The sequence below is a fragment of the Pleurodeles waltl genome, chromosome 8 (assembly GCF_031143425.1).
Source record: "Pleurodeles waltl isolate 20211129_DDA chromosome 8, aPleWal1.hap1.20221129, whole genome shotgun sequence".
NCBI lineage: Eukaryota > Metazoa > Chordata > Amphibia > Caudata > Salamandridae > Pleurodeles > Pleurodeles waltl.
The window spans coordinates 1,281,805,754-1,281,818,986 of NC_090447.1; the positions used below are offsets into that span (position 1 = coordinate 1,281,805,754).

Here is a 13,233-nt window from a genome sequence, read left to right on the forward strand (position 1 = left end):
CAAATGTCTAAAGTGCAGGACCTCTTTGAGGTCTCGGTTTAATGTTGACACCTCTTGCATAGTGTGGCTCCATGGAGGTTTGATCTTGCCGTCATCCTCATCAGAAGATCAACTGCTTCTGGAGGCTTAGGTTTCATTCAGCCTGCTGTGAAGTGAGCCCGCCGTTCCTTAACCAAGAACAGGCACCGCTAAGGGCAGTTGTCCTCTAAGAAACTTATAAACGCACTTCTAGCTTGCATACCTATGTACTCTCAGTGACCTACACCACTCAGATGAGAGGGCTTAATGTCAATTACATGTTTTAAACAACAGTGGAATGCATAGCAAAATGCAAGAGATATTAAACAGTGCATGCTCAGTGTACTTGTCTGGTGGAAACTTCCTGCATGGAAATCAATATTTTTTTACTAGACTTCAGGAGCCCAGCTTGAGCTCAAAAGCTGAAATGCTGCAGCACGGGACAGAGGTACCATTCCAATACTATATGTATTGTAGCCAATGTCACCACAAGTGTCATCTCGTATGATGTAAATGCCTTTTCCCTCGGTCTAGGGGCAGTAAGAGGTTATTGGACAGTGTCCATGGTGAACCTTGTTACTCATCTTTGATATCCTTGAGCCTCAAATACTATTGTAGTCTATAAATAATTATACCGAAACACATACATAGATAAAGTTCAACTGGTATAAGATGACTGCCTGTGTACCTATAAGTGTATGCATTAATCTACATTCCGAAAATGTATTGACATTGGAAGAAAGATGATAATAAAAAAAAGTTCCAATCACTTCAACTTATTAGAATTTAACTTGGGCTTTTCCGTCTGTATCTTGTTTGAACTTTATCTATAGTTGTGCTTCGGTCTAATTATTGATAAGTTCTCTGCTCTGGCGCAGTTGTTCCAGGCCAGTCATACTCTTGAGTGGCAGAGTGACTATACCACGTGAGAACCAATCAGTGAAAACATATTGCACTCTTTTCATTACTGTACCCCTCACTGTGGCTTCTATAGAGCAGTGTGAACACGTCACCGCCACCATTATATTTTTGTATTACTATTGCAGTGGAAACTGGATAACCAACTGTTATATTCTGCAGTATGCATTCCTTCTTTTATATCTTGTTTTCGCTGTCTATATGCCTGAAAGTCTGATGTAATAAGTGTTTTATTACCAGGTTTTCAATATTTGTCATTTAAATAATTGGTTGATAAATAGCTTATGCTTGTTTTGACATTGCCTTGAGTGGACAGGAAACTGGTATACTGACATTTTGTTTGGCCCTGCGGTCACACTGTACTAGCCCATGCACAGAGAAGGCCTTTCCATGGTAACCCCATGACAGGAGCCTGGAGGTTCACAATAACTGCACCTTCATTGTGGGTATAGGAGTACTGTCCACACCCTGGGTAAATCACATGAGGCAATAGAGGCATTGTACTAAGGTTTTATGTGAATCTTTAGACCTTTTCCTCTATGTCATGAGATAATATGGTCCACTCACCCTTTTTTGTGTAATGTTCTCCTTTAATGTGAACACCAGGCCTTGATCTGAAATTTTGTCTGTATGTTAATTTGTGTCTGTGCAGTGAATGTTTGGTCCATGTGTGGAAGTAGAACAGTGTGTGGTAAGAGACTTGAGTACTGCATTCCTCCATTCCTGTGACTGAATGGTAGAGAATCAGATGCAGAAGTGAGGAAGGATTCCTCATAGGAATTCAGTGAGGATCTTGATAGCAAAGGTCTGTTGATTATTCCTTCCTAAGCACAGCCATTTGATAGATGGTAGAGTTGAGGTATGGGACTGGAGTCTCTTTTGTTCAATGTAAGAAAGTTCCTTGGCAGGGCCTGATCTATTGCCTGTCCGTAATGACTGCTTCAGGAAGATTGATGACAGTCAGATAAAGAGAACTTGCACTTCATTGTGGTCTTGCTTTGGATAGCCCTACTTGGAGCCAACATCATTGCTACATGCAGTAAGAGCCACCATCTTGTACAAAGGCTGTCTCTGAAAGGCAGCCAGATAATTTCATTTGAAAGAAAGATAACCTAAGCCAGTTCTGAAACCTTAGACACTGGAACCACATCCTCCGTCTGGAGAATAAGTATACAAGTGGTATCCAAATCACTTCACTATGTTCCAGCTCCAGGTTTATCTTGACCAAGGACAAAAGTAATCTGCTTGAAGTACTGTGCGGCTAGGACTCTTCTAGTGGTGAGGGGAGGAGCTGAGAGTCTACAGAGAAAATTGCCTGATCAGATTCTAGATGCAGTTCCCTGCCATTCTTTTGTGTTGCTCATGTCCTTCTTGTTTCTCTTTTATGAAATCCAATCTTTGGATTAGAGCATCTATCTTGTTATTAGTTTTAGAAAGCTGCCTTGTTTTCCCAGTAGTAGTGTTCTTAATCGTTCATCAGTATCAGTTACTACTTGTAATTCTACCTCCAAGTTTGCATAAAGTTCAGGGCGCTGATAGTTTTTATGTGTCGCTTTCTTTGATTCAAAGGTCAGCTCACCTTGCTTTTGCTTGGCCCTTCTGGTGTTCATCTGCTTTTATGTTTGCAGTCTATGATACTTAATCTTGAGTCGCCTGTGAAACAATTGTAGTTTATTGCAAATATCAGCAGCTTGGTAGTGGTGAGCAAACGTACAGAGGCTGCTCCACCTTCAAACCACTCTTCAACCGTCAACAAACCTCTTCCAAGATTATAAACCTCACTTACATCATAGGATTCCAAAGTGGAATCAACAAGAGGCATGTCTTAAAAAGACAGAATACAGAGAATATAACACATCCTCTTTCCTTCCAAAAATAAAAAAACAACAAAACAAAAAAACACTTTATAACGTATCATGTTCAGTGTCTATTCATTTCAAAATAGATTCTGACACCATTACACAAACTTCTTTCAACTTTGGATGAAAGAGAAATAGATTGTGTCCTCATCCAAACATGCATTAAATGCAATATACATAGGACAACAGAAAATTAGGTGTGATACCTACTGGGCTTATCAATTGTTCTCACACTTTTGCATTGTCTTTTGTCGACCTTGGACAGGTCATCAGCCATTTGATTCGAATTCCTATACCCAGAACCTGCATCACTATTTTTTTTTTTTTTACAATCAAGCGATTGATGAGTAATCTCTTGTGACACATTTCATTAGATTCTTTACCACTCCCATCACCATTTTTCAGCATCATGTGCCAACCTTAACCACTTTTGCCATATTCCACCAATGATCACCACTGACTTTAATGGCATTTCTGCAATTTATTTCCAGTCTGACCAGTGTGCCAAATTTACTTTTACCTTTCTGGACATGAACAGACAATTTCACCCAAACCAAATCACCAATCTTGACTTGAACAGTTTTGGCATACTTCCTCCTGTCATACCAACGTTTTTGTTTCTCTTGAGAGATTTCCACATTTCTTTTCACTAACTCCATCAATAACTCAACATTTGATTCACCTTTTATCCACTTTGATATCCATGCTGGAAAGAAAAGACTATTAGGTTTTCTCCCCCCTCAAAAGTTCAAATGGAGAGAGTTTGGTGGTGGAGTAGGGAGTGGTCCTGTATAACCATAGCAAGCTATCCACAGCTTTTACCACATATATATTCGAGCACCTGGCATACCTGATTCATTCCCCCACCATCCTGTTTATCTGCTCTATCTGTCTATTCGTTTGAGGATGATACAAAGGACTTTTAAGATGTTTGACCCCACACTCCAGCAGAAAACTCTTCATTTCCTTACACACAAATTGCGCACCATTATCTGATACAGTGTATTAAAGAAATCCTTACCTTACAAAGATTTCTCTCGCTTTAGGATCTTTAACCATCTTTAATTCTGGCCACTTGGAACAATAATCAATTAGAACCACGATAAACTTGGACCTACCTAGAAAAGAGTCATATGGACCCATAGTATCTGTGGCCAGTTTAACCTGTAGTCCGACTGGACATTCTATAGGCATAAGAGGAGGAGTGGAGACGTTTAGGCTCTTGTCTGCAGATTTGCAAATTACGCAATTCTCAAGCACATCATCAACGTCAAAGGTCCCAATGCTAGCACAATTATCATTTTTCTGAGATAAATCTTTGTAGGGGAAGGATTTCGGGAATACATTGCATCAGGTAATAGTACACAATTTGGGTGTAAGGAAATAGAGAGTTTTCTGCTGCTCTGTGGAGTAAAACATCTTAAAAAATCTTTGTTTGTTAAGCCAAGTCGGTTTTGCCCATGATTTTGTGTTGTCCTCAGTATATTGTATTTAATGCAATGCATATTTGGATGAGGACACAATTTATTTCTCTTTCATCCAAAGTTGTAAACAGTTTGTGTAATGGTGTGAGAATGTATCTTGAAATGAGTAGGCACTGCACATGATACTGCAATAAACTACAATTAACACTTTATAAAGTATTAGCTACTTGGTAGTGGAGATCGCAAGTACAGAGGCTGCTCCACCTTCAAACTACCCTTCAGCCGTCAACAAACCCCTCCTAGATTGTAAACTCCATTTACATCATAGGATTCCAAAATGGAATCTACGTGAGTCATGTATTATAAAGACTTACAGAGTACAGAGAATATAACACAGTCTGATGATGGCTGTTGTTGGTGATGTTGTTGATATTCGCATTTATACAATACAATAGTTTCAGGTATGCATCTTTAACAGTCGATATAACCAGTCGCTATAAGCATGCTGCTAGGGAATTACTCTGTGTGTAATAAATTGGCCACCCATTCATATGTATTCATTTGTGATTGATGCATTGTTGTTTGCAGTGTCCTTCATACCCCCAGTCCTTACTGTATTTTCCTTTTTTGTGTAGTGCAGTTTCAGGTCCTGCATCTATCCAGGGGCTGCAATGTCAGTCATACCTACTGCCAGTCAAGTTGTTACTCCCTCAGCACCGCTTCTTTAGCAGTTGAGGTCGACCACGCTTGATTGCTTCACTTTTGTGAGGTCAGCATCAGCAGGACTCAGCAGCGGGCTGTTGTGGGATCATAAGGGCAGAGGCAGGGTTTTCTGGGTGCACACCTTACTTGCAAACTTTTATTCATCCAGTTCCTGTTGCTTAACTGGCATTGCAGCCAGTATAGTGCGTTTTATTATTAGTGACTGCCTTGATCTTAGAGTTCAACCATATTCTTTGTTGAGTATCTCAAACTGTTTTGCACTTCGCTGCACTGTTACGTAGCCTACAGCTTAATTCCTTCTCTATACATCACTCTGTGTTTAACTTGCTCCGCAGGGATAATTTGGAGTTTCATAAATGACTTGGAAAAAATGAATAATGGAAAAACTTGTTATGGAAGGTTGCATTTACCATACAAATCATTACTTTTTTAACAGCTTTCACAAAGTGTTTTTGCAAACGTTTGTTTTTCTCTTTTTTTTACTTTCAAAGAGATAAATCAAGTTAAAGCAAGTTAGTTATTTTTAAGACGTGAGGACTGCCCATGGCTTATTGACTGCAAGCCGCAGTCTGTTGTTTGACGGTCTGCTCAGCCTCTTGTCCAACAACATATAGATGAGTCTGCTCATGATTATCTGACAGAGACTCCTTTGGAGATGAACATTTTTGAGCACTCATGGTCGCCTCTCATAACTCCCTCTGTTTTGGCCTTTTGGGCTGCCATCTTTGACTCTGAGATGCCAGTGTACACATTTGCTTAGCATTAAGGTATTTTCACTTTCTACACAGTGATGACATGGGACTAGTTTGGACCACCTTGCCGATTTCAGTTATAACATTTCATAGTCATTTCTCTGGGCTGTAGCTTGATCTACCAGTGTGGAATATTGTGTTCATACCTTGTCAGTAAACCATTGATTCTTCTGAAAACAGATCCCTTTTTGAGCATGCTAGAGAGATATGTCCTGGGCCCGTCTGAGGCAATTATTCCTCAAATTTAGACAGGACGTGGTACCACTCACCTGTCTCATTTTCTCTTTCTCCAATTGAACTGGTGAGGAACTTATGTTGAAATTTTAAAATTTAAATCTTGATAATATCCACATTTTGATAGTGGTCCCCTACTGCAAACGGACAAAACTGCTTGGTCTCTTTTTTATAGTGCTCAGCAAAAATAATTCTGAATGGACACTTGAAACAAAGAGCAGGGCTACAAACGGTGTGGTACAGTTCTTTTTCACGAAGCTGGACCCCAAACACGGGGTGGTCACTGAGCACAGGCCTATGCTTTTTGCTACCCTGAGCTCATCGTTCATCTCTTTCTCCTAAAGAAGGGATGCAAGAAGTTGCATTCAGTGGGACGAAAATGCTGTAAAAGCAGTGAACGCCTATTCAGGATTTCAAATGGAAATCGTCAGATAAAGATGGATAAACCTTGTTGGGTACAGGATCTGCTGTTTGTTCCAAAATGTACTTCCTAGATTAAGGATGAACATTTAGTGGTCACCCAGAAACACATGCTGACTCCCAAGGAGTATGTTTCACCCATATGACACAGATGGTTTGTGGAGCTAGGGCTTTTCAGTGGGAGTCAGTTAATGACAGCAACTTCATCTCGATTCTAAGACAGACATTAATATTACCTTTTCTTTTAAACAACTGGGGTTAGAGTGCAAGGATTCTTAAAGAATACATGCTAGATAGTGGATATCTGGAATGTATGTTGTGGATACTAGCAATTCGATACAGGATCTTGATAGAGGTCATCAACAATGTGGCACAAAGGTGAGATTTCTTTTTCATCACTTATTTATATAAAATATATAACTCCTATATCAGGCTAGGATGAAGAGTATGTTAAAATGTTCTTGAAATAGTGGCAATGGCAAATGCCTTTGGGAGGTAATCAATTGCAGGTGCATGTCTTCCAAAGCTCATATTCGTACAAAAGGAGTTATTTTCCCTTCTAATGCAAAAATATCCAATATATGTTCCATGCAAAATGTACGGGTTGTGCTTTGAGGGCAGGAAAGAATGTGTCTTCTGCCACAATATTATCAATAGAGACAAGAAAGAATTGAGGCCCAGTTTCGTTGTAAGATATCTACTAGTTCCTATAAGAATAACAATTCAAAAATGTATTTCTCAGTTCTTAGTGCTTCCCCTTGGGTGGTTCAGTTAATTCTCAAAGGTGTTTACAAAGTATATTGCAGTTCTTAAAGTTTATCCCAGAAGATGAGGTATGAGAGTTCCTTATCCACTCATAAACACTTTATGAATCAAGGAAGCCATCAAGAACATTCAGTTGACAATGAGGGTTTTATTTTACCTGTCATTTCTTTGGTCTCTTTGGTTTCATCCCAATTAAATAATGTCTTTTACCAAAGTTGTATTAAATAATACCCGTGTCAAAGATCTTAATTTTCCAAATTCAGAAAATTCGGGAAAGCACAGCTGAGCAGAATTACACTAAGCCTGACCTTAGCATTAAAGTGGAACTTTACTTAAGCACGTGTCTTTGCTTAGTTGGCTGTAAATCTGAGAAAATTAGCATTAGATAGTGTTTTGTGGGCCTCAAATTGAGACAACATGCTAGTCAAGATAGAACATCTGCAGCATGAGTCCACTGACGGTCTGCAAACCCATCCATTTACGGTCTGTGGAGTCAAAATAGAGCCTGTGCACCTGATCCCTCTATCTGGCTATCCGAAAGAGAAACTGTTTTCTTGCTCCCACTATTGCAGACTGTGGGGCACGATCCTTGAGTCCTGAAAAAATATTGTAAAGGGCATGTAATGGAGCAGTTTGAGTCTGAGCATGTGCAGTGTGAGTTTGAGCATGCTATGACCCACTGGCCTAAGTGGGGGGTCACCCAAAGGATAGACCTAAACAATAAAGAAATTAAAAAAAACAAATTAGTCTGTGTTATGGGGTCTGCAAAAAACTTGAGGTGTGAGGAAAACTGACTGGCAAAAACCGTCCTAAATCCAAGACCCATAGTCTGCGATGTAGAGTTCATGACCCCACAAGTTTCATAGTTTGCCAGCACCAGGTGCCATTTTGAAAGTACAGAAACTGTGGTCTAGTTGTCAAGGCTGCACATTCAGGGTGCCATCTTGAAAGCGACAGAATCCACGGTTCAGTTAGCATGCCCATGGACTGTGGGTTCCATCTTAAGTTTGTTGAGCCCACACCCTCAAAAAATATTCTGCAGACTAATGAAAAGCTGCAGCTGCATACATTAAAAAATAAACTTTCTCCAAATAAAGTGACCTACTTCAAGATCCTGATGCAGGCCTACAAAGCTCTTCACGATTAAGGGCCGTCCTACATCAACCATCGACTGAACTTCCATCTCCGCACAAGACACCTGCGCTCCTCCTCTCTTGCCTGCGCACACACCCCCTGCATCTATCGCAGCCGCAGCAGGGGCTGCTCCTTCTCCTGCATCGCCACCAAGACCTGGACTGACCTGCCTGTCCACCTCGGAGCTGCGCCCCCTTTGTGGTCTTCAGAAAGAAACTCAACTCCTGGTTGTTAGACATAGACATAGCACTATCAGTGCCCAGGCAGTGCTGCACTTTACAAATATTGATTGATTGACTTACTTGTTCCCTGGCACTACATTCAATATTGCCGGGTCATTAATACTGAAATCCGCTTTTTTTGTGTGTGCTGAATCCATGGGCTGCCTAGCTTGACCATGAATGTGGTGTGCCTAGCAAAGAAGGCAGACCTTCCTGTGTAGTTGCCAACCTCCTGTCCACTCCAAATACGAATTTACATTTTGAAGGACATTTTGAGTTTCTTATTGGCTGAGAACTCAGGTAACCTTCCACCAGCTAGAAAAGTGCCAAACCCATTACAACACGGCACATTAACTATTTTTTAAAGAGCAGGAGGCCTGAACAGTTGTGTTTGAAGAGACTGCAGTTATCCCTCAGGCCATGGCAGACAATGTACAGAAAAAGACTCGGGATCATCTGCTGATGTTGACGTGGTGAAAGAAACTGAAGAGAAGACCAAAAAGGACTGCAGTATTTGGGAGTTGTTCATCCTTCTGCCAGACTGGAAGAAATGTATTGCATGCAGAGTTTCCTGCAGGCTTTGTAAGCAGAAGCTAGGAAGAGGCAAAGGAGTGGAACAACCAGGGAATGGCTCCCGCTTTCACAACTTGAGAGAGGCAATGAGGCTCAGATGGGAGCGATCCAGTTCAGAGTCAGTTAGAGTAAAATTCTGCAAGTGCTCACAGGTGTCGAGTAGAGAACAGTAGTAGGTCAACCCACACCTAAAGTTTGCGTGAAGTCCAAAGTCTACATAGGGCATGGTGAACAAAAATATAAAAATAGGAAGAGAAGATGAACACACATTTTAAGAAATCATATCAGTAAAAAATACATTTTAAAAAGTATGTAGGTGGTCATTTGTGATAACAGTTATTAAGAAAAAATTGTGGAGAAAAAATGGATTATAACTCTAACCTTAACTTGTGAATTGTTGTGCGACTTTTGAATTGTGATTCTAACCATAACTGGCAAACGTCAATTAGTGAAAAGTAACACACACACCTTAACCTTAATTAAATAATGAAATGAGGTAAAAACGAACGCTTACAAACCAAAAAACATTGAAATTCACCAGTTATAGTTTAGTGATCTAACTACACCTTATTGCCCATCCATGCGCTGCTTATGACCTTGCATATTACATCACTCATCATATGTTAAATAACATAGTTGATGACATCACTGATGACATCTTATAAGCTAGTGCTCCTCAAATTACTCTATAAATGACACAATCATTTGAAAAAGAAAGTAAGTAGTAAAGGGCCTGCAAACACGTTTTCCAACTTTATGCTCGGGGTATATCCTAGCCTATATTCTTCACTGCTACCCTCAGTTTTCTGGAGGGGACTGGTGTAATGCCTTATAGCTCACTTGCTGTCAGGCATTTACAGCTGTTAATTGCCCTACCTCTTCCTACAGCTCCAGCTCATACTTGTAGGGCAGGCAGTTACGCTTGATTAATAATTTGGTGCACAAAATCAGTAACAGTGTGACTTGTTATGTTTCAAATATCTTTACTCAAACACATTTTTCTCCCCACAGTTTTCCTACTTGGAGAAACTTTTATTAGTTCACGGAGCTTGCAGTTACAATCGTGTCACAAAATGCATCTTATACTGTTTCTACAAGAACGTGGTTTTGTATATTATTGAGGTGAGTAAGCTGTGTAATATTACATTTAGATGTATATTGTTGACCTAACTCAGCTATGTAATATTATATATGTTATGTATGTTATCAAGGTAGTTCAGCTGTATAATTTTAGATTTCTCTTTATACAGTTGAGGTAAGTCAGCTGCATTATGTTACATTTGAAGTTACCTTAGCTGCACAATAGTACATTCAGAGTTGTATCATTGACGCAGGTAAGTTGTCTGATATTTTGTTTCTATGTTGTTGTGGTAGGTCATCTGTGTAATGCTGCATTTGGATGTATACTATTGAGATATAGCCCATGCACAGTATATCACTGGTATTCATATTATTGAGATATGCCAGCTGTGCAATATTCCATTTGGATGTTCTTCTGTGCAGTTTGCTAGCACGATGTGGTTCTACCAAATCAACCCGGAGGCTGAGTCCAGACAAATGTCCCAAACTAAACCGATGCCCAATAGTGCTGGTGCACATGCTAAAACAGCACAGAATGTAATTGGAGAACAGTCTTCACTGTACTTTCGAGATGTGTATAAAAACAATGCCTGGATTCTGTTTGCTGCATGCGGGCAGCTGCCTTTGTGCTTGGAAGGCAGACTGGATTTCTCCCTGGCTAAAGTTCTTAACTGGATTGAGCACAGTAGAACATTACCGCCTTAGCATATTCTCACATCAAACAGTAGTCTGGCATTGTTAAGGACTTGTTGCTGTAAAGCTTGCAGTTATGTGTGGCTGTGGGAGAAAGTCTTTTTGTACATTCCTGATCCTAAGCTGCTACTTACAGCTTCTAAATACAGCTCTAGAAAGCCTTTGCCTTTGATCTCTGTATCATTGGGTTCACCTTCAGCATCTGCCTTGATTCAGCGAGAGGCAGCAAAGTTTATGAATGAGACTCATTATTACTCCGTTAGTTCCCATTATTTTTGGGAAAAATAAAGTTAGATGCACTCCTGCCAGCACCCTCTTTTCTGGACATCCTGCTTTGCTTGCCTAAAAAATTATATACCTGCAGCTAACAGAATAACCTATTGAAAATTATTTATAGGTCTTATTCTTACTAATTTCTTCTCTTATTGTTTTTTTTTTTTACAAAACTTGCGTCTTAGGTTACAATTGTTTGTTACCATTGTACATACTATTGATCTCGGGTCAGAACGTGGGACTGTTCAAGAGTTTAGTATTACAAACATAGTCAAGAGTAGATGAAGTTCAACACATGCTGAAATTCTGATTATGTTGGGCCATATTCACAAAGCTTTGTGCGAGTTGTGTCTTACTCTTAATGTACGTGTAGCTTACTCCTAAATGTTTAGTAGTAACATGTATTTATCTAAAAACAACTTTATAAATGGTGCCTTTTGTCATTCCACTCCTAGTGTAATTGTGTAAATGCTAGCAAATCAATAGCATTAGCGGGCTCTAAATAGAATGAGGGTAAGAGCCAGCAGGAATGGGAGAGCTTTATGAGTAAATTAAGACCAAAACAACAAAAATCTAATAAGTAGAAGTCGAGATATGAATTTTTCAAGAATAAATCAAAAAGTAGTGCTTAGAAGACAATAGCGCCTATGGGTTACATTAGGTCACCCTAGACTGGGGTAAATCCAAAGTTCAGGCCGACTGCAATTGAGGGCAGGCCGGCGATAGGACTCACGCAGGCCTGCTGAAAAAGTACCTTGGATAAAAAAAGTGTCGATGTGGAGGTCTTGATGCGTGGAGCAGAGGAGGAGATGCATCGCTGTTGAGCATGGGGAAGTAGGAGATGCATCAGTTCCAAGCTGTGCAGCGTGGAGGAAGCGTGGAAGTCCAGAAGCGATGGGCATTGAGGCATTGTCATCGAGCCGCGCAGAGTCAAAGATACATCGGAATCTGAGAATGATGCGCCACAATGTTGGTGATGCTGTTTCCTCTGCTTCAGCAGCGTGGGCGATGCATCAGTGTTGAGTTGAAATGCACTGGCTCTGATTAGCACAACATTGTTGATGCATTGATCTTCTTGGTTTGCAGCACAGATACCCATTTCCAAGGGCCCAGGACTGATTGGCACCACTTGGCAGAGCAGGACTCACATCAGTCAGAGCCCAGGTGCTGGTTGCAGGCAGTCTTTATTGTCCCTAAGACTGCAGAAGAACAAGGGGCAAGCTAACAAGCCCTTGGAGTCCCTCTGGGTTCAGATGAGATGGGTCCAGTTATTGTCCTCAACAGGGCAGAGATCAGCAAGCAGCAGGGCAGCTCATCAAAGCATAAAGAAGTCCTTCTAGGGCAACAGGTCCAACAAAGTGGCAATCTTTGTAGCAAACAGTCCTTACTTCTGGCAGAGTTCTTCACAGGTCTAGTAGTGAACTCTCTTGGTAGGGTCAGAGGCCCAGCAATTATATCCAGAAGTGCCTTTGAAGTGGGGGTGACTTCCAAGAAGGGTCTATAAAGTGCACAGAGGGCCTTTTTCCCAAACTATCAGTAGGGGGTAATCATCCATTTGTGTGTGGAATGATACTCCCTATTCAGGTGTAAGTGTCAGCTCCCCCTCCTTCTTCCTGCCCAGGAAGAGGTATCATAATGTAGATGAATGCAGATGAGTTCCCTGTTACACCCATCCTTCCTGTGTTTGTTGCTGTCTAGAGAAAATGCATAAAGTGTAGCGATCACCTACCCCAGATGTGTATTGGAGACAGGCTGCAAGGCACGCAGAGCAGGAAGAGCAGATAAATGCCCACTTTCTAAAAATTGCATTTCTAAAATAGCATACACCATTAGAGAGGATTTATCATTACCATGCCAAAGATATAAAACATGATGCAGCTAATCCTTTCCAATCAGGAATTACAGCTTAAAGGTGTATTAAAGAATTCTCAATGCTAGCCTATGGGAGGAGTAGGCCTCACAGTTGTGAAAAATCAATTTGGTTGCTTGTCACTACCCGGGCATGTAAAACTTAAAAGTACATGTCCTACCTTTTACTTACACAGCACCCTACCTATGGCCTACCTTAGGGGTGACATATGTGTAATAAACAGGGAGTTTGAGGTTTGGAAAGTAGTTTTAAATGCCAAGTCGAAGTGGCAGTAAA

The 13,233-nt window shown here is 40.6% G+C and overlaps 1 protein-coding gene across 1 annotated transcript in view; it reads left to right on the forward strand.

Annotated features, from left to right (window-relative positions):
• ATP8A2 (ATPase phospholipid transporting 8A2) overlaps positions 1-13,233 on the forward strand; it is a 1,954,943-nt gene that overhangs the window by 1,146,070 nt on the left and 795,640 nt on the right. The window contains exon 27 of the mRNA XM_069202231.1: positions 10,053-10,163. Within this exon, the coding sequence (XP_069058332.1) occupies positions 10,053-10,163 (111 nt within the window). The remainder of the gene's footprint in view (positions 1-10,052; positions 10,164-13,233) is intronic.